Source organism: Drosophila takahashii, chromosome 3L, assembly GCF_030179915.1.
Source record: "Drosophila takahashii strain IR98-3 E-12201 chromosome 3L, DtakHiC1v2, whole genome shotgun sequence".
NCBI lineage: Eukaryota > Metazoa > Arthropoda > Insecta > Diptera > Drosophilidae > Drosophila > Drosophila takahashii.
This window is the reverse complement of record NC_091680.1, coordinates 27,746,564-27,764,603: the sequence shown is the minus strand read 5'-3', so window position 1 is coordinate 27,764,603 and position 18,040 is coordinate 27,746,564. Positions and strand designations below refer to the sequence as shown.

The following is an 18,040-nucleotide window of genomic DNA, read 5'->3' as shown; positions in this document are numbered from 1 at the left end:
CCATACACGTAAGCCTAGGCATCAACTACCAACTGCAAACATAATTTAATTAAACGATGGCAAATTTTCCAGCTAATCAAACTGTAAAACGGCAAGCGGCTAACAAAATTGCAGCCAGTTTCCGAGGCATTAGAAATGAAGATTGCAAAATGCGCGGTTCAAAGAAAAATTACAGTGGAGCTCGTGTAAGTGAAACAATGTTTCAAGTGTGCAAAATTCATAGGAAATTGCTGCTTATTCAATATTAAATTATTATCTCGGCCAAGGACTAGAATTGGTTAAAAATATAATTTTTTTTGTGGCTTCTAAGCTTTATTTCAAAAAACCCGTTGTATTGACAATTCATGTTATGGACCTCGCACTGTTAACAGCCACTCGAAATATGCTTCAGTGATATACAATGAAGCAACTCCAGCTCCAGCAGCTCCATCTTGGTTGACTTGCAGAGCAGGCGCAACAAATTGTTAGAGACATGAAGATTTCTTTCGCAATGAGTCCGATTTTCGATGGGGGATCTGCGAAGATGAAAAAACCGAGTCGCGCTTCGGAGCTACACACTCCAATCAATACACGCAATAGGCAAGTTTTCGAAAGGTGTTTGAACCCAGATTTGCCCCCAAGCCAGCGGCATTACGATTAGAAGTGGCCAAACAAGTTGAAAGAACGCGAAGGTATGAAATATGAAATCATGCTGTCGAAGAACATGGCCAGATGCTCTCGCCCCGACTTTGGATAACTATTCTTTCCTGGGCATTAGCATTTTGGTGGAAATGCCGGGCACCATGACATAACCCAATCTTCAGGCGGCAGATCTTTTTATAACTAGTTTGCCCCCGGGTCACACAATGATTTGCCTGATTTAATATTCAAAGAAATTAAATTTTTTCCGCGTTTTTTGGCGTAACAAAAGTTCAACAAACTTTCAGCCACCACATTTTTTGGGAACCTTTCGCTTGACTTTTGGCTGGCATTCGCAATCCATGGGCACTTCATTAGGCAATTTTCGTGGGTCCCGCTGAAAGGCCCATTAAAATTGTCAACTAAGGTCAGTTAATGAGGCCTTCCGCTTTTGTTGTGTAAGCCCGTAGGAAAAGTGTGTGAGAAGCGCATAGAGAGGTGCAATGAGGTCGCTTCGGTCAAGGTTTAATCTCTAAAGCTGGAAGTTCCGTTAGGCTGTATTCCAAAAAGGTGAGTACATTTGAGGTCGTATGAAACCAATTTGAAACGATTTTTTGGGATTTCATCTGGGAGAGGAAACTGTTGGTGTTTCTTTGGATGTTGCGAGGAAATTCGAAATACAATTTGGACTTTTTAGAGTTTTTGAAAATTATTTGAGTTGTTAATTGTTAATCAAGGCTTGTAAATTTTCTTCCACTCAAATTAATATTTTTAAAACAATTGTTCGATGTACTCGGCTAAATAACTAAGAAACAGTTTTTAGTTGGGCCTAAAATGCGAAAAAATTTATTTTTGAATTTTTGTTTTAACAGAAAACGTTGTAGCTTTAAAATTGTTAGAACAACATTCAACCCATATACCCAGATTTCTCTCACATTCAATCACATTTCCCTAGGGCTCGGTCCAAAAATTCCCCTGGCCCACTCCCAATTAAACTATTAACTCTAATCTGATAGCAGTCTCCGTGCCATGGACCAGCAGATAGATATCCATCAGACATAGCAACAAGAGAACGGTCCAAAATCTCGGCTCACAGCGAAACTAGGCCAATTGTAATTAAAACGTTCTACGTGCCCAGTCGATGATTTTTGGTTTTACTTAGGCAGCTGATGGAGGCAAAACTGACCCACATCCACCAATAATTTTTCGGGCAAAACATCAGACGAAAAGTGCGTACCGAAAACTCTGTTTCTGAAATGTAACCGTAGAAAATTGAGACAAAAAGTTTAGTTACAGCTGATTGAGTCAATTGAGCAATTGAATTTAGTGACGCCACGAAAAGTGAAGTAAAGCAGGGTTCGAAATTAAACAAAAAACGCGCCATGAGTAGTAATAATAAAATAATATTTTGATTAGAAAGTTGTATAATCTCAAAAGAGACGAGCGCGAACCATTCGAGTCATGTGAATTTTTTATGCAATTGTTTTTCTTTTCAGTTTTTCGGATTTGGTTTTGTTTTTGTTTTTGCACGTACCTATCCCGATTTCAAGTGGGAAAGAGATGGAGACTAGGGGGCGGTTGATACTTTATTGTATAAGTAGCTACAGCTGTAGTAAGCTATAGCAACGCTTTTCTGCAGCATGAAAAGCCAGCAAAGCTTGGCATATGATTTAATTGAAGCCGCAAAACAAAAGCAGCAACAACCGTCCACAGATTGGAACTGTGTTTATTTTAATTTCACAAATGTTATGCCATTTTTGAACTACATTTTACCATTATTCTTCGTATTTTTTTGTTTTGCATTTGCCGCTGCTCTTTTATTTCGTTATTTTTCTGTGGTTTGTTTACTCTAATAACAAGACTCTGTCAGCATTTAAAAACTCATCAAAAAAACAGTTTTCCTCGTTTTTCATAGCGTTTTATGTGGTAAAGTAATTGTGATAAATTTTAAGTAAACAAGCGAACGGCCAAAAAAAGTTGGGTCAACAAAATTGCTTTTAGACAATGTTTAAACTGGGCGAGAGGGTCTAACAAATTTGCCTGGACTTTAATGGAATTTCGGTAGTGGCTTTCAATGGTGAAAGCGTTTTTGGCACTTTTTTGACTTACGCTCTAAAAAGTAAATTATTGCCTATGCATGGCATTTAACGCACTAAAAGAGTCTGTGAAATATGCACTAAACTCTTTGTATTTCGAATATTTTCTATATTCTTTACAGATATTTCTTAGCTATAATCAGTTTTTCACCATTTTCCATGTTAGTCAGTCATTAGCCTCCAAGTTTAATGAGTGCAGCCTCAAAATCCACATACAATTAAGCCAAAGGCGACGACTTGCCCGAAATTATTGTAATCTTCTTCGGCACGCTCAAGTGAAATATAATACAAAAAATAAAAGTTAATGACTTTGCCAGCCGAAGCGTTCAGCAGCCGCAAAATAATAATCAAAAACAAAACGATTACTCGATGCTGGTAGAAGAAAGAAAATATTTCGGAGGCATTTCACGCCTGTATCGAATATCGTAAATCGCATACCGTATGGTATAAAGTGGCGCTTAACACGCACTTAAAAAATTGAGTTGAATGTGCGGAACTGGGCTTTATCCTCCACTCGTTTGCTCTATGCTCTCCTATTCCTTTTCTACCTTTCTCCTCTTTCTGTATCATGATTTACTTCCATCCATCAACTGGCTTGTTGCAAATAATTCACGTTTCAAATAGAACGTGATCCCATAAAAGAAAGCAGAGTAAAAAGTAAAAAATAAAATTCCAACCGGACACAACATTCTGTGCTGGGAAAAGGTCTTCTTTTCGATCAAATGGCTAACTGCGGTTACTGTGCAAAAGATGAAAAAAAAACTAAAAATACAACTCAACTTTCAATTGCGAATTGTGCGGTGTTTTCAAGGAACGTGCGACTGCAACGCTCCGCTGCAAATCTATCACTCCCCTCCTCACGCGACAAATTGTTTTTGCCTATCCCGATACAAATAGATACAGTATAGCTCCAATAAATCAATTGTATTGGGATTGAATGTCTTTTGATTCCAAACAAAAAACCGTAAGACACTCAATAATACACAGTTGATTGTTTAAATTAAATTTGTATTACACACTTGATTTTTTATTTTTTAGCTTCAAAGTTAGCTATAGTGATCTGTAAAGTAAACTTTAAAACCATTTTAGCAGCCAGGAGTGTATAAAAACACAACTTATCTACTCCTTAAATTTGTATCTTTATCTATCTGCATAATAGATTTAGTCTTTTATTTACTTTTTAACATTTCAATTTAAATTATGGAAGATTTAATGGTCCAACTAGGTATAATAAAAAAAAAAAAGTGTTATTTAATTCGCCAAAAACGGAGTTCGAAAAAATTCGAGTTAGTTAAGTTCAACTGTAGTTAGATAGCTTGATGGATAGATGTATCTGTGCAAATCGAGCTGTGGCTAAAAGTCAGAGTCACAGTCATGGTCGTTGAATAAAAGTGTCAATCTTGGCCAAAAACATCATCATTATCGTATTCATCATTATCAGTGGCGAGACAATTTGCTCTTTTGTTTAAAGAAAAAAAGCTGATGGCAAAAAAATTAACGAAAAGTAACTCACAAAAGTGACAGCTGTTTAAAGATTTTACGCTGAGCTAATGTTTGACCAACGTTTTATTGAATAGTTCTCAACTTTTAGAATTGACAAACGGTCTTCATTGTTACAGTACATTTTGCCATGCGTTTCCTAATTCTACATAATTATTTCTATAAGCTTTGGTAACGACCAAAGAAAATATCCAAAGCAAGTTTAAAGTTATTGAACATAAAAGCGAATCCATTTTTTCATTTTGATTACCAATCTATCTATTAAAAAAAAGTATTTTTATTTTACGAGTTTTTAACAATGCACTTAGAAGGCCACTAAATTTATTGTCAAAATAAATAATATTACCCTAAATCAAAGTTATTTCTTAAGTTTTTAAGCTGATGTTTAGTGCTTATCTCTTTATATAGCATCCAATTAAAATGTCATTCAACCCATTTCATTTTGCTTGTTATGCTCCCATTTGAGTTCCCTGTTCCATTCCCGTACTATGTGAATGTCAAATGAATAGTGAACGAGTGTGGTGAAGCCAAATGAGGCTTAGATTAACGCGGCTTGTAATTAAGTTGTAAAACCTACGTGCGGGCTTTTCAAGTATCTGCCCCCCGAGCTTGCTCCTAAATTTCGTCTAGTACTCACATAAAAGTCCTAAGTACACAACACATCTGTGGGTGGAGAAATGAAGACTTGTGGCAAAAATGGAACTGCGAGTTCATTAAGAGTGGCTTAAATTTTCTTTCAAACACTTAAAAAATGTGAAAATCTTAACCTACTAAGAAAATGGATTTAAATCTAGAATCGGAAATAACTTCAGAATTAATGTTACCAAGTATAAAATAGGTTTTTTTTATCTTCATAAAATTTTATTACCGTTCTGCGAGATTTAGCAAATCCTTCTGAACTTTTCCGGCAGTATTATTGTATGGGTAAATAGGTTATGTTATGCCTTCCGCAAATTGCTTCTTCTCTCCGCTATTTTTCGAGTTGTTCAGTCAAATTGAAGGTGTTGCTGCTCATGCTACCTGCAGCAAATGCGGCTGGCAGCATGGTGACGTCGTCCATTAACACACTCCAGTTGTCATTTGTTTTACTGCCGGGCTAGAATTCTTAGTTGTCCATGGAGACGGAGAGCGAAGAGATGTGTGTTGATAATTAACGAATTTCATATCATGGCCATAAGTCTGCCGGATTTGCTGGTGTGTAGAACAGCCCTCGGTGAGGGGAGTGGTATGAGTTGTGTGCCAAATTGCTTTTGTGGGTCAAATTGTAAACAATTAACTGTTATGGCAACTGATTTCGCGGCGGATGTTTATTTTTAATGCGATAATGGAGCAATGAGAGCAGCAGATTTCGGAGGCGGCTAGGCTTGAAGAGTCTTCTTAATGATAATGAACGTTTTCTGTGGCTTTTTCAGGTAAATGATATAAAGTGGATTAATAATAATTTACAACTAGATGTATAGTGGCTTGCATTGCAAATATAAATAAACGCATATAGACCATTTGTGTGTTACAGAATTATTAAACTAAATTTTTTTATAATTTTAAATGTAGGCTACAATTAGTTGATCGTTTTCAATGTTTCACTTATTTTTCTTTTATCTACATTTCTTCAAATATTTCAGACACAATACTGAAACCAGCAAAGGGCGGCCAAGTGAGACTAGGACGGCTTTACAACTCTCGTTTCCCTCTCTTGCTCTTACTTATTTGACTTGCAGCGAATGTTAATAACATTTTGTATCAACAACAGCAGCAACAACCAAAATTTACGCACTCGACAACAGAAGCGAACAACTCGACGGTATTTGTTGCTGTTGTCGCCATCGTTGTCGTTTCCTTTAACGAGCTCGTCCTTGTTGCAGCCGGCGCACGTGACACGTCCTTCGCCCCTGCGGCCCTCTTTCCTCCCACCGCCCACCACCTGCTCTGCCCCCTGGCAAAGGCAGCCCAATTTCGGGACTCCGGAACTCCTGCTTCTTGGCCTCCATCTCATCTCCGTCTTCGGCTTCGTGGGTGCTTACTTTTACTACTTGACGCTGTCATTTGCGGCATTGCAATTAATTTTTGCCTGCTCTCTGTGTACGTGTGTGTGCGAGCGGCAGGGGGAGGGGCAGGCGGAGGGGGAGGGGAAGTGGCACCGGCTACACCCGGAAAAGTTATCAAAAATTACCATCGCCTTTTAAAACTTTGGAAAATTTAACCTCCCTTTAGATTTGTAAACCTCCTAATTTCCATGACCCTTATGAAACTAAACATATCAATCGATCAAAGAATTCCGTAAATTAATACGAATGAATTACAATTGAAATTTGAACTAAATTCGTATGTCCGCGCATTTATTTCCTGTGCATGGAATAAGAATATGTGGGCGGCTCTGGGCCAAACTTCTTGGCACACTAATTTCTGATCTCTGGCGGCTTCAGACAACAACTGCAACCGACTAGAGGGGCAATAGGGATAAGGTGGCGCCTCCCAGTTGTCAAACGCTCCTCATTTAACGCCTGCATGGGCTCCAAAGTGCATTTGGGGCGGGGCAAAATATTGTGTCTTGCGTTGGAAATTCGAGTTGGCTTTCCCGAGCTCCCTGGCCATGCTAAGCATTTGCATTGTTGTCATTATCTTACCTGAGACGACTTGCGGCATGGAAAATTGATATTGACAAAGAGAGTTTACAGATAATTTTCCAAGGACTGGATAAAGAGCTTGAAGCCATTGTCGAAAGGTTTGGAAGACGGAGTCGTAGTTTAAGAAAGAAAATAGAAAACCATTTTTAAAAAAGTTTAATGTAGATTAAGTTTAACTTCTTTTTGATGTATATTTTAGGATACCTTTTAGTTTTGTCTAAAACTTATTAACTCGTAAAAAAGATAAAAAAATTATAAAAGTAGAGGAAAAGTTTTTTTCTTTCTATAATTCCATCGATGAATTTTAATACTTGCTAACGCAAGTATGATAACGTTACTCTTACTTACAACCCTCCTATAATCACCATGGTGATAATTGAAATTATATCTACTATACCAAGAAAAACTAACGTTGCTATTGAACCGCCCAAAGATTATTAAACCGGTGACTACTTTAATTTTCTCTGCCGATTGCTTTGACCCAAGCAAGGAATCCTTTCTCCACGGCAGCTGCTCAATCCCCTTTGGCCACATTCGCCAATTTGCGTTAACCGAAACCTCCTTTTAGACGGGCCCACCTGAAGGGGTGGGAGGGCTCTTAAGTATAAGGTATTTGTATCACTCCTTGACTTTCACATGGCGAACCCGATCCGATTTTCTGCTCATTTGTGATGTAAAAAGAGCAGGCCGCCTGACAGAAACTTGCCATTCAAATTGGTGTCAACCAGTCAACTGGACGCCAAAGAAAGTGGCGCCACAGACAAGGCAAAAGTGCACTTAGAAAAATAGAGACGAAATACATTTATGTCTCATGGATTAAGAGAGTCGAAATATTTTTGTGGAGCAGAGGGTTGAGATTACTCTATAATAATGTAAATTGATTAAAATGATTATCTGATATTGGAAACGGAAAGAATTTAAAATCATAATGTGGGAATTCTATATTTTAGAGAACATTTTTATTGTTACTACATTTTCCTGATACTGATGATATTTTCGGTGTCTCTTCGCCACCGCCCAGGCAGAGATCTCCAACTTTTTCTCATTTACAGTCTCAGTCCGAATCCGAAGTCTCAGTCCCAGTCACAGGCGATGCCAAAAGTAGGTCGCCATCGTCTCGGCAACTTGTTTAACCGGCGACCGAAGGAAAAACTCGATTCGCTCATAAAAATCGCAAAGAGAAGAAACGAAAATCATAAGAATGGATATGTATCCTGTGGGACATCTTTGACTAAACGAGACTAAGCTGCATTAAAATTAAATTTTATTTTTCATTTTATTTGCCTTTCTGCTCTGCTCACTTGTTTTTGAAGGGGGAAGCGAGTGTGGAAATTAATTAAGCAATTCAATTTCCCTTGCAGGTATTTGTCTGTCGCATGTTTGCCATTGCATTTATGTTAATTGGAAGTCATTAGAATAGAGAAAGGATGTTGGCCGTTTCTAGCGGTTGATTTATCTTCCAAATTGTTCTAAGAAATTTAGTTCTTAGGATGTTTAGTTTAAGTGTTCCAATCAGCCAAACAGGAAATTCAATTAATTCAGCTTGACGTTTATTTATTGGCCTGAATTTCAAAGTGCTACAAAATAATGACATTCGATTGAGGCACAACTCTCTATAATCACTGTTAATTAGATAAAAATGGAAAATTAATGCTTAAGAAATATAAATATCTGAATGACTTTACATTGGCAGTAATAAAAGCAAAATATGTAATGAATTGAAAATAAATTATTTACTTTATGACATAAATGTGGTTAATTAAAAAGGTGTACAACTTTGTTATTATCAAAATCTTCAAAACAATTAAAACAAACATAAGATTTCAACTACACTCAGGAAAAAAAATTTCCTTAATTTAAGTCCTTGACCTTGATTTAAGGAATAATAGCTTTAAAATGGCTAACAAGCCTATATGTGGATTTAAAAATTTTCATATAAAATTTAAGTCTTAGTAGTCTTAGGCTAGTACTCTACCCAACAAAAAGTCGTCCAAAACAAAAAACTTCGTATGAAACAAATTTTTTTGACGTTTTTTTCATATGAAGTTTTTGTTTTGGATGACTTTTTGTTGGGTTGAGTACTAGCCCTTAGACTTAAAATGTAAGTATATGGGATGAAAACTTTTAAGTTTATGTATAGCCTTATTTACCCATTTTTAGTCCATCGTTTCTTAATTTAAGGAACGTGGACTTAAATTAAGGTAATTTTTTTTTCTGGGTGTAAGCTAGGCTAAACTCATGCCAACTCACCTGGCATTATTGGCTTTTGTTTAGTGAAAGGCAGGTGAATACCGGCTGCACCTGCCTCATAACGAAGGCTCCACCTAATATACAAACATTGGTTCAAGACTCTAAAACAGTTGCTGTGGAAAGTACACGCACAGCTCGTGACCCCATCCGGGCGTCTTTCGGCAGTTATTCCTCACCCGAATCCAAAGACTCATGTGTTTGCCCCTAGAAATGAAAAATGTTTGGGCAAAAACCACCCAAGATCTCCTCCCATCAGGTGGTAACAAAACGAAATGATAGCAAGATTTATGATTTACGAACATGATGTTCGGTACATGTCCGATAAGCGATCCGAAACGAAGGCATCATTAAAATCAATTTTGATTTGCCAACCTCCTTTCACCGAGTTCCGAGTAACAGCTGCCACATTCGAGGGAAAAGGGGGGAAATTGGATTACAAGTCTTATTGGGGGTGTTCAATGGCAGGTTACAACATCCGACATTCATTAGGGATCAATTTAACTTTCTTTTACAGAGCAATTCCAATTCGTTAACTCTTTCAGCGGCCGGCAATTTAAGGTAATCAAACCAATGCTTTAATGATCCCTAAAGTTTATGGTATTACTGCTGCCATTGTGAGTAATCCAAGCATTTGTTTGGCTTAAAAGTTAGGAATACTTTCATAAGCAGCTGTTTGGTCCCCAAAGACAATCATTAAAAAATATGATTATATTCTATTACACTAATTTATATTTCACGTACTTGGCACGTTAAAAAGTTCTAAGCTAAATTAATAGTATTTTCAAACTAGCAAAGAAGCACAATAATTGTGTTAAAATATACTGAAAATAAACATCGTACTCGTTTCATTAAAATGCACTTGGCTAGCCAATAGATTTTATGACAATGTAAATAACTTCTGGGAAATCTAAATCTTTTCCAGTTGCTTAATTTAACACCTTCAAAATCACATAAGATTCCCCATAAATTATTTCAGTGGCTTAAGTATCATAAACTTTAATTATTTGTGGGCCATAATAGCTCCTATCTTTAGTCCTAATGCTATTTAAATCTGGAATGACCACTTCAGGAAAATGCAGGCAAGATTTTTTCCTCACATACTTGTCATGGCTAGGCCAATCCCCCTGGCAATTAAAAGACCGCAGAGAGCGCAATTAAAAAAATATTTAATTATAGTAAGGCTCGGGATCCTCCTCGAGCTGTGGACCGATTTTCCGTTTGCGGTTTAGCCTAAAAGCCAGCGAGAAGCGAGAGGCACATGACTTGGCCGAGCTGCTTCATGTGGTCATTACGTCATGATGCAGCTTTTGGCTTTTGGAGTGGCACAGCCAAAAGGCAAGAGATATACTTATATATAGTGAGAGAGGAAGGCGGAAAATGGGGAAAAACTTGTAAGTCGGGACAGACAAAAGCCGCATATTTGTCGTGAGCATTTTGTTACAATTTCAATTTGGTCTGGTCCATTGTTGGGGGTCGGTTTCTAGACTCTGCTCTTTATATGCTCACGGAATCTTGTAGTTTGGTTTTTTACTGCCTAGGCGTTGCCTTCGCCTTTTTTTCGACTGTTCGACTACCAGGCTTTGCCTGCATTTGAAAGTGCATTTGTTTCGGTCTTGGCCAATATTTGCCAACTATCAAACTGGTTTATTGCAGTTTTTTTAGTTTTCTCGGGAGTTGATGAAATGGCCTGTTCGACTTCTCAAGTGCAAGGGAGCGGAACACAAAGGAACATATTCTTAATTTCCACATATCGACAAAAATTCTTTAAATTTAAGCCAGATACCTGATTTATTAAGAAATATGCTTCTGTAAGATATCTGACCTATTAAAATACATTTTAAATTATAAAAAATATCATTATTTTTAATATTTTTTGACACAATTTGAAGATGTTCAATAAAATAATTCGATTCCAGCGGTCTTATAGAAGCTTTTCTTTATAAAACAAGTGTGAATCTGAAACGGATATGTTGTTATTTCCAATTAACACCACTAGTTTTTTTAATATCTTGGCAGCCAGAAAAGTGAAAAGAATAATAAATGCGCCCCCGCTAATTGCAGTTCGATGCTTTCACTTGCTGATGGAGTTCCTCTATAAATGGTTAAAAGCACCACCCACCTGGGAATCTATGTATCTCTTGGGATCCCAGACATGTCCCACCGTAAAATATTCTGCTCGCCTAAGTAGCTGGCGCCCATAAATCTCCAGCAGTTCGCCGGCTGCAAAAAAGGTGATTTACATACTCGAGGAAGCCCCAAGTTCGGATCTGAAGCTGAGTGTTAACTCACTTTCGCTATGTGAGTGGAGAAGCGGCAAAGAAATTAAATTCAATTTTGTCTCGTCTGCATTTGGCAAACTTAAAACAAAACGCAAAACGCTTGCAAGCAAGTAAACAAAAATTTTACTTTTTCCACATTTCAGCCCGGTTTCTTTTTTTTTAGCATTTTGCATACGTTTTTGATCAAAAACAATTAAATTTTATGAGAAAGTACCAGAAACTTAGCGGTCACACATCTTGATATGTTTCGGGAAAAACGAAAATTGAAAGGAGGTTTAATGTGTTTTTTTTAAGTTTTTGAACACGTTGCAAAAAGATAATTTTTATGAAAGTCTTTTCGGACAAGGAAGTGCTTAAATAAATTAAAGGGGCTATGTTGGCTGAAGTGGTATTAATGAGTTATGTTCATTGTGTTTATCAGGCAGGTGAAAGGGTAATTAGTTGATGATCATTTGTTCAACTACAAACTATGTTTAAGGTGGGATTAAAAAATTTACGCAAAAATATTTAATTCTCAACCCTCTACGTAACGTAAACGTAAAAAATGTTTAAATTTATGGCTTAGACTTATTTTAACCTCTACCTTGACTATTTGAATGACTTTTTCAATTTAAATGTCATTTCGATGACTTTGAGCTAGCCAAAATAATTCCACTTTCGGCTCAACTTCACCTTTTGCCCAGCAATTTACACTTGGCAAACTTCAAACTTGAAACCCGCCAGAAGACAAAAAATTCATCATTGTCATCATCACTTGGCTGTTACGCATTGCTGGCCACGCCCCCTTTGTCCCAAAGCCCATATTTGTATATCAAGTGAAAGCTATACACATAATTTCCACTTGTCTGCACGGTCTGCGTTTTTTTGCACTTGCTTTATTTTTAGCCAAAAGTGTTGCACATTTTTCACATGATTGTGCTAATCAGCTTGTGTCTTTTTTATACAGTCTTTACTATGCTAAAAATAATGCGAATTTCTTTGCATTTTTATTCGTAACTCAGAGCGACATTTGACCGCTTTTACATAATGTAGAAAAACTCTTTCATCTCATTTTCCGTGGGAGAGGGCGTTTGTTTTCGGTGTCCACACAGGCATAACCAAAGTTTTTGTTTTTATGACCAACTAATAACAGCCATGTAGTTATAGACTGATGGTGGGCGTTTGTTGCTTTCTGAAATTGGCTCACTAAAATTGTTGGTCATCTCTTCTGAAAGGTGCTAAACGGCTGCGGTCATAAATTGCTATAATGTATACAAAACATGTGAATATTTTGTGGGCTTTCACTAGCCAAAAGTTGCGTGCGAAATTATCAGTGAATAGGGAGCGAAATGTAGGCGCAGGGTGCTATAGTTTCACCGATGATGCGGCTTAAAGTTAGCTTAATTTGGCCCTCAGTGTTCTGCACACTTCGTAGACGTTAAACTTTTTTCAAAATATCATTGAGTGGCTATACTATCATTTTACTAATTGGGTCCGTAGATATTTCAGTGGCAGATAGTGAGCTAGTATAAAATGTTATTGAAATGATTATACCCGTTAATCGTAGAGTAAAAGGGTATAATGTTTCCGACCCTATAAAGTATATATATTCTTGATCAGAGTCCTTCTATTTGTTATAAACTTTTCACCAAATACATTAATCCCTCTTACTCTACGCGATACTGGTGTTATAAAAAGTAATTTTACCCAATTTTTGTACAAATAAAACACCTATATTCCTTTTTTAAGAAAGTAAGGCCCACAAAAGCGTAATTGCATTTTAAAAAATGGACATTTTAAAAAATAATTTTCGTTTTTAATAATTACACAGGTCGACAAAATCAAGACTTTTTCTTGGCCCAAGAATAAACGCTACAAAACCTAAAAGAATTTTAGCTGTAGATTACTACCTCATACTTGGAAACTTTCCATCACGTCGAAGTTTTTAGAAATCCGTGGTCAAAGTTCCAAATTTTCGATTTTTAGGCACTTTTTGCGGCTTAATAGTAAGAAAACCTTTCGTAGCCCAGAGCCACAATTTAGCGGAAATGGTACCCTGAACCTTTAACTTCAAGATTGTCCAATCACAAAGTTGGGCGACCTCTATTTGTTTAGCTACAATGGATTTTACAGAAGTACTTTTTGTCACTTTTTTTCATCTATAGTAGCCTGATATTTTCCTTGTTGAACTGAGACCCGTACACATTCAATACATTAAAAATATCAGGCTACTATAGATGAAAAAAAGTGACAAAAAGTACTTCAGTAAAATCCATTGTAGCTAAAGAAGTAGAGGTCGCCCAACTTTGTGATTGGACAATCTTGAAGTTAAAGGTTCAAAGTACCTTTTCCGCTAAATTGTGGCTCTGGGCTACGAAGGGTTTTCTTACTATTAAGTCGCAAAAAGTGCCTAAAAATCGAAAATTTGGAACTTTGAACACGGATTTCTCAAAACTTCGACGTGATGGAATGTTTTCAAGTATGAGGTAGTAATCTACAGCTAAAATCCTTTCAGGATTGGTAGCTTTTATTCTTGGGCTTTTTTTTTGTCGACCAGTGTTATTATTTTTTTTAATTTGCCACCCGCCGCAGACAGACGGCAATAATTAACTTTCCCGTGGCCCACCGGCAGCGTGTAAAATCCCCAATATACATCATTTCCATTGCAATAAGACAGACAAAATAAAACAAAACACAAGACAAAACTGAAAACAAAATAAAGAAAAGCAAGCACATCACTGAAAGTAATTACGCGAGTGTGAGTGACTGCATGTCGTGGCGCCCGAAGAAAGAAAGAAATTGGTAAGAAAGAGAGACTTCGAGAGGAAAGACACAGAAGATCCAGCTACAGTTTCTCTGGCTTGAATCTCCCGTCTCTTTTCCCCACTTGACCCGGTTTTTGGGGCGTTCTAAATAATTCCTGTCACGCTTCGGCTTGCAGTGAAAATAAGAGTTAATGTTGTATTAGGTAAGCCCTAATCTATATGGATAACAAATCAGACAACGTAATTTATGCTAATTCACGGGAATGTGTTGCATAACGCAGTTTGATTCTACTCATTAAATGAATCCATTTGACAGGTTTTTATCAACTGAGTGCAACGAACTCATTTTCTCCGTATGCTTATTTATCGCGTGCCCGGTTAATGAAGCTGCCAAACATCTGTCGGAGAGTTGTTTAAGCAAAACCAATTAATTTAATTAATTAATATCAATTTGGAAATGCACAAAAGAGTCGTGCAAATAACGCACATTGCTGGGAAATTGTTGTTCACTCCATGAAGATTCTTTTCACTCGCTATAAATCATATCCTTATTTGAATATTTGCATAATTTTGTTGTGCAAATTTTAAGATTGTCCTTTCGCTAAATCAGCTGTGCAATCGGAAATGTGTAAAAAATAAATGTTTGCCTGATTGATTGTCGGACTGACTGAATGACCAACTGATTGACTGAGAGTTTGCAGCTGCATGAAATTATCAAAATGAGCGTGAAATTTATGCTACTGAGAGTGGTAATCACAAAAAGTACATATATACATTTAACTCATGCGTTTAATTAACGCCAGTAATTCATACATTTAATGTAATAATTTGTTCTGCAAATAAACGGAAATGGGATTCGCATCGCGTTAATAAAAGGGGACTTAATAAATAGGGCAAAAAAAGTTTAATGGAGTTTAATACATTTTACGCAGAAATAAAATAACTTTTACAAATGTTGAAAGAATTTAAAATTGGTAAGAAATATTTAGCTACCAGCAATTGTTATCTTTTTTAAGAAACTTACAAACAAACCATTATACCTCACACTGAGATGCAAATATCTGTTAGCCATGACTGATGAAAAGTAAATTCTCACACAGATTTTGAAAATCAACAAGAGCAAAAAATCGTTTCCCAAAAGCCAATTAGTCCATAACATAAGTCAGTATATCATTAGTTTACATCTCGACGCACTCGTTGCAACAATTTTTGGCCATACAAACGTAAAAAAAGAGCGAACATTGCACAATAGCGGACGCAGTGGCTGAGATCTCTGGCCTAAACACCTTTTAATAGCCAAAATTGTTATGGGCGGCCAAATAACCCGCCGTCCGTCGACCATCAACCATCGACTAATGAGCAGGCAGTCAAGTCAGCGGGCTCTTAACTTTTATCTGAACTAAACCGAACTGAACTCAGTCGAGTTGCGTTCTGTAAAAGGCCAGAACAAACACCGAAAAATGTAGGCACAGACAATGCAGTGTGAGGGAAGTGGCTAAGACAGAGCTCTTTCGGCCACTTGAAATAGTTGAAGCTGAGCTCGGCTTTTGTGGTTTTCCTTTTTTTCATCTCTGTAAACTGGCCCCAAGGTGCTACACCAAATGAATTATGAGAAGAATTGAAAATGAAAAACAGCAATGAAAAAACTATAAACAAGATAGCAGCTTGTAAACTAGAGCAAGAATTGAAAAAAGACAAAAATAAATGCACATAGGAAAACATTAAAAATTATATAAAAATTTAAAAATTACACTAGTTTACAAAATAATATTCTTGGTGTGCTCCCCAGCAATTGATGGCAAATTCTGTTAGTGCTGGACCCCTAGATCACAAAAATAGCACTTATTTTTTTTTCGATGGGACAGTTTTTTTTTAAAGATTTTTTAAAGTTCGAAATGTTAAATTTATTTAGTGACCCGGCTGCCAACACCAATTATTTTTGTTTACATGTCGCCGCCTATGATAAATCTTAAATTTGGACTCTGTCAACCGAAAAAAGTGAAAAAATCCAAACTTTAAAAATCCACCATAAATCCAGTTTTCCATGGATTTGGGCCATATCCGGCTTGTTTTATTTGGTAGGATGCAAACTTTATGTTTGTACTCGTTATGATTTTTCAACGGATTTATTTCGAGTTTTTACGATATGTACAGCCGACTTACATTTGACCAAAAAACTCATTTTTCATCTTTGTCAAGCTTCTGCGCTGCCATTACTCATCCAATCGTATTGATCTGTATGGCAAAGTTAAGCTCTGATCTATTGACTTTAAAATAAAACTAAAACTGGCCCAACCGAGTGGATATCTGCCGAGATATAAGAAGAAATTCGAAAAAAGTCCGAAATTTAACATTTCAAACTTTAAAAAATCTTTAAAAAAAAACTGTGCCATCGAAAAAAATTTTAGTGCTATTTTCGTGATCTAGGGATCCAAATCTAACAGAATTTGCCATCAATTGCTGGGGAGCATTTCGGCTGTAAACTAGTGTTATTTTCAATTTACAAGTTTAAAAACTTTACAGCACTACTTTACCTGACGGTATTAGTTTACAAGCCGTCTTAAAATGTTTATAATATTTTACTTTTACAATTTTTTTTATAACTTTGTAATTTTGTAAAATCAATTAAAATATGAATTATTTCTACATATCTATATTTTTCAATGTGTAGGAATAGATTCCATTAGTTAACTAGATGGCAGTATTGAAGTTCCGACATGATTGTTTGAACTAAAACTTTTAAAACTATCTTCAATTAACAAACTCATTAAAATTCGCATAATTTTTAAAGCTCAAAACGAGATCCAAAGGCAATTGAATAATAGAAAAAAATTTTTTTTTTCATGTGTAGAAATAGCTGCAATTAATTTACTTGCTGGCAGTACTTAAAGTCCAACAAAAATGTTTAAACTGTTTTGCCAGCAATTTAGGTTTTTATTTAATTGTATTTATCAAATGCGACGACCCTGAAATGTCTTTCACTTTTAGCCAGCTGCGAAAAACGGAAAGTTAAACGCTTTTTACGGAGAATCGAGAGCAAAGTCTTTTTAATCTTCAGGCGGTGAGGCGAACGCAATTTTCAATCTACCAACTCTATTCTCAGGCCATTCAATGGCAATTATGACCGGTTTTCAATTAAACATAAACTGGAACTCAATTGCATTTCCTCTTTGGATCGAACTTCATTCTCCAGTGAAAGATATCTTTTCTCCGCTGGCTTTTCTTGGACGGTTCACACTTACCGCTTGGGATACGGTATGCGCCGGTACTTGAAGGCATTTTCCACATCGCGCAGTTTCATTTTGTACGATCGTTCGGCGTTCAGAGACATCCAACGGGAATTACACAAAAAACACAATCGATAGAGATCTTTTTCGAAGAACTTTCTTGGCCGAAAGAATTTTCCGGTCAGCACTTAAGTTCACTCCGATTCACGAAGAGATTTGGAGAGAGAGACGTCCGTAGAGCTCGGCGATCGCGGCTTGACTGAATGTTCCTGGGGGCACTTGGCTGCCTTTTTGGCCAACTTTAAGACGTCGGCAGCGGCTTACCGCAGTTTGCTTTTACCATTTTCTTCTGCGCCCAAGATCGCTCTCTTCGGCTCTGTTTATTCGCTCTTTTCGCTGCTCTTTGTTCGGGGGTCGGCTCACTTTGGGGACGTGACTGTAGTCCATTTGTCTGTGGTAACATTTTTATTATTACCCGACATCTGACATTAATCTACTTAGACATATTTATTTAGGTCGTGCAAACAGCAGTCTCTTTATTCTCCGCGCAAGGAATCTAATTTTGGGCACTTGTTCCAATATCCTCTATTGAAACAGCTGGCCGCTCCAACTCAAACAATCATTTTTAACCAAAAAGAACATATTGCGTGTGATCAGAACCACGTTGGCAAAAAGAAGAACTTAAAGATCAGCTCGACTGGT

At 36.8% G+C, this 18,040-nt stretch overlaps 1 protein-coding gene across 14 annotated transcripts in view; it reads right to left on the bottom strand.

Moving 5' to 3' along the window:
• LOC108058109 (heparan sulfate 2-O-sulfotransferase pipe) overlaps positions 1-17,642 on the bottom strand; it is a 40,941-nt gene extending 23,299 nt beyond the window's left edge. For 4 of the 14 annotated variants that reach the window (XR_001769941.3, XM_017142638.3, XM_017142637.3 and 1 more), the window contains exon 1: positions 17,354-17,635. Coding sequence is in view for 13 of the 14 variants with exons in the window: in XM_017142638.3 (XP_016998127.2) it covers positions 17,354-17,442 (89 nt within the window). In the remaining variant the exon portion in view is untranslated. Of the gene's footprint in view, positions 1-17,353 lie in introns of all 14 variants that reach the window. The other 10 variants (XM_017142633.3, XM_017142632.3, XM_070214462.1 and 7 more) reach the window with 6 other exon arrangements.
• Between the last annotated feature and the right edge of the window lie 398 nt (positions 17,643-18,040).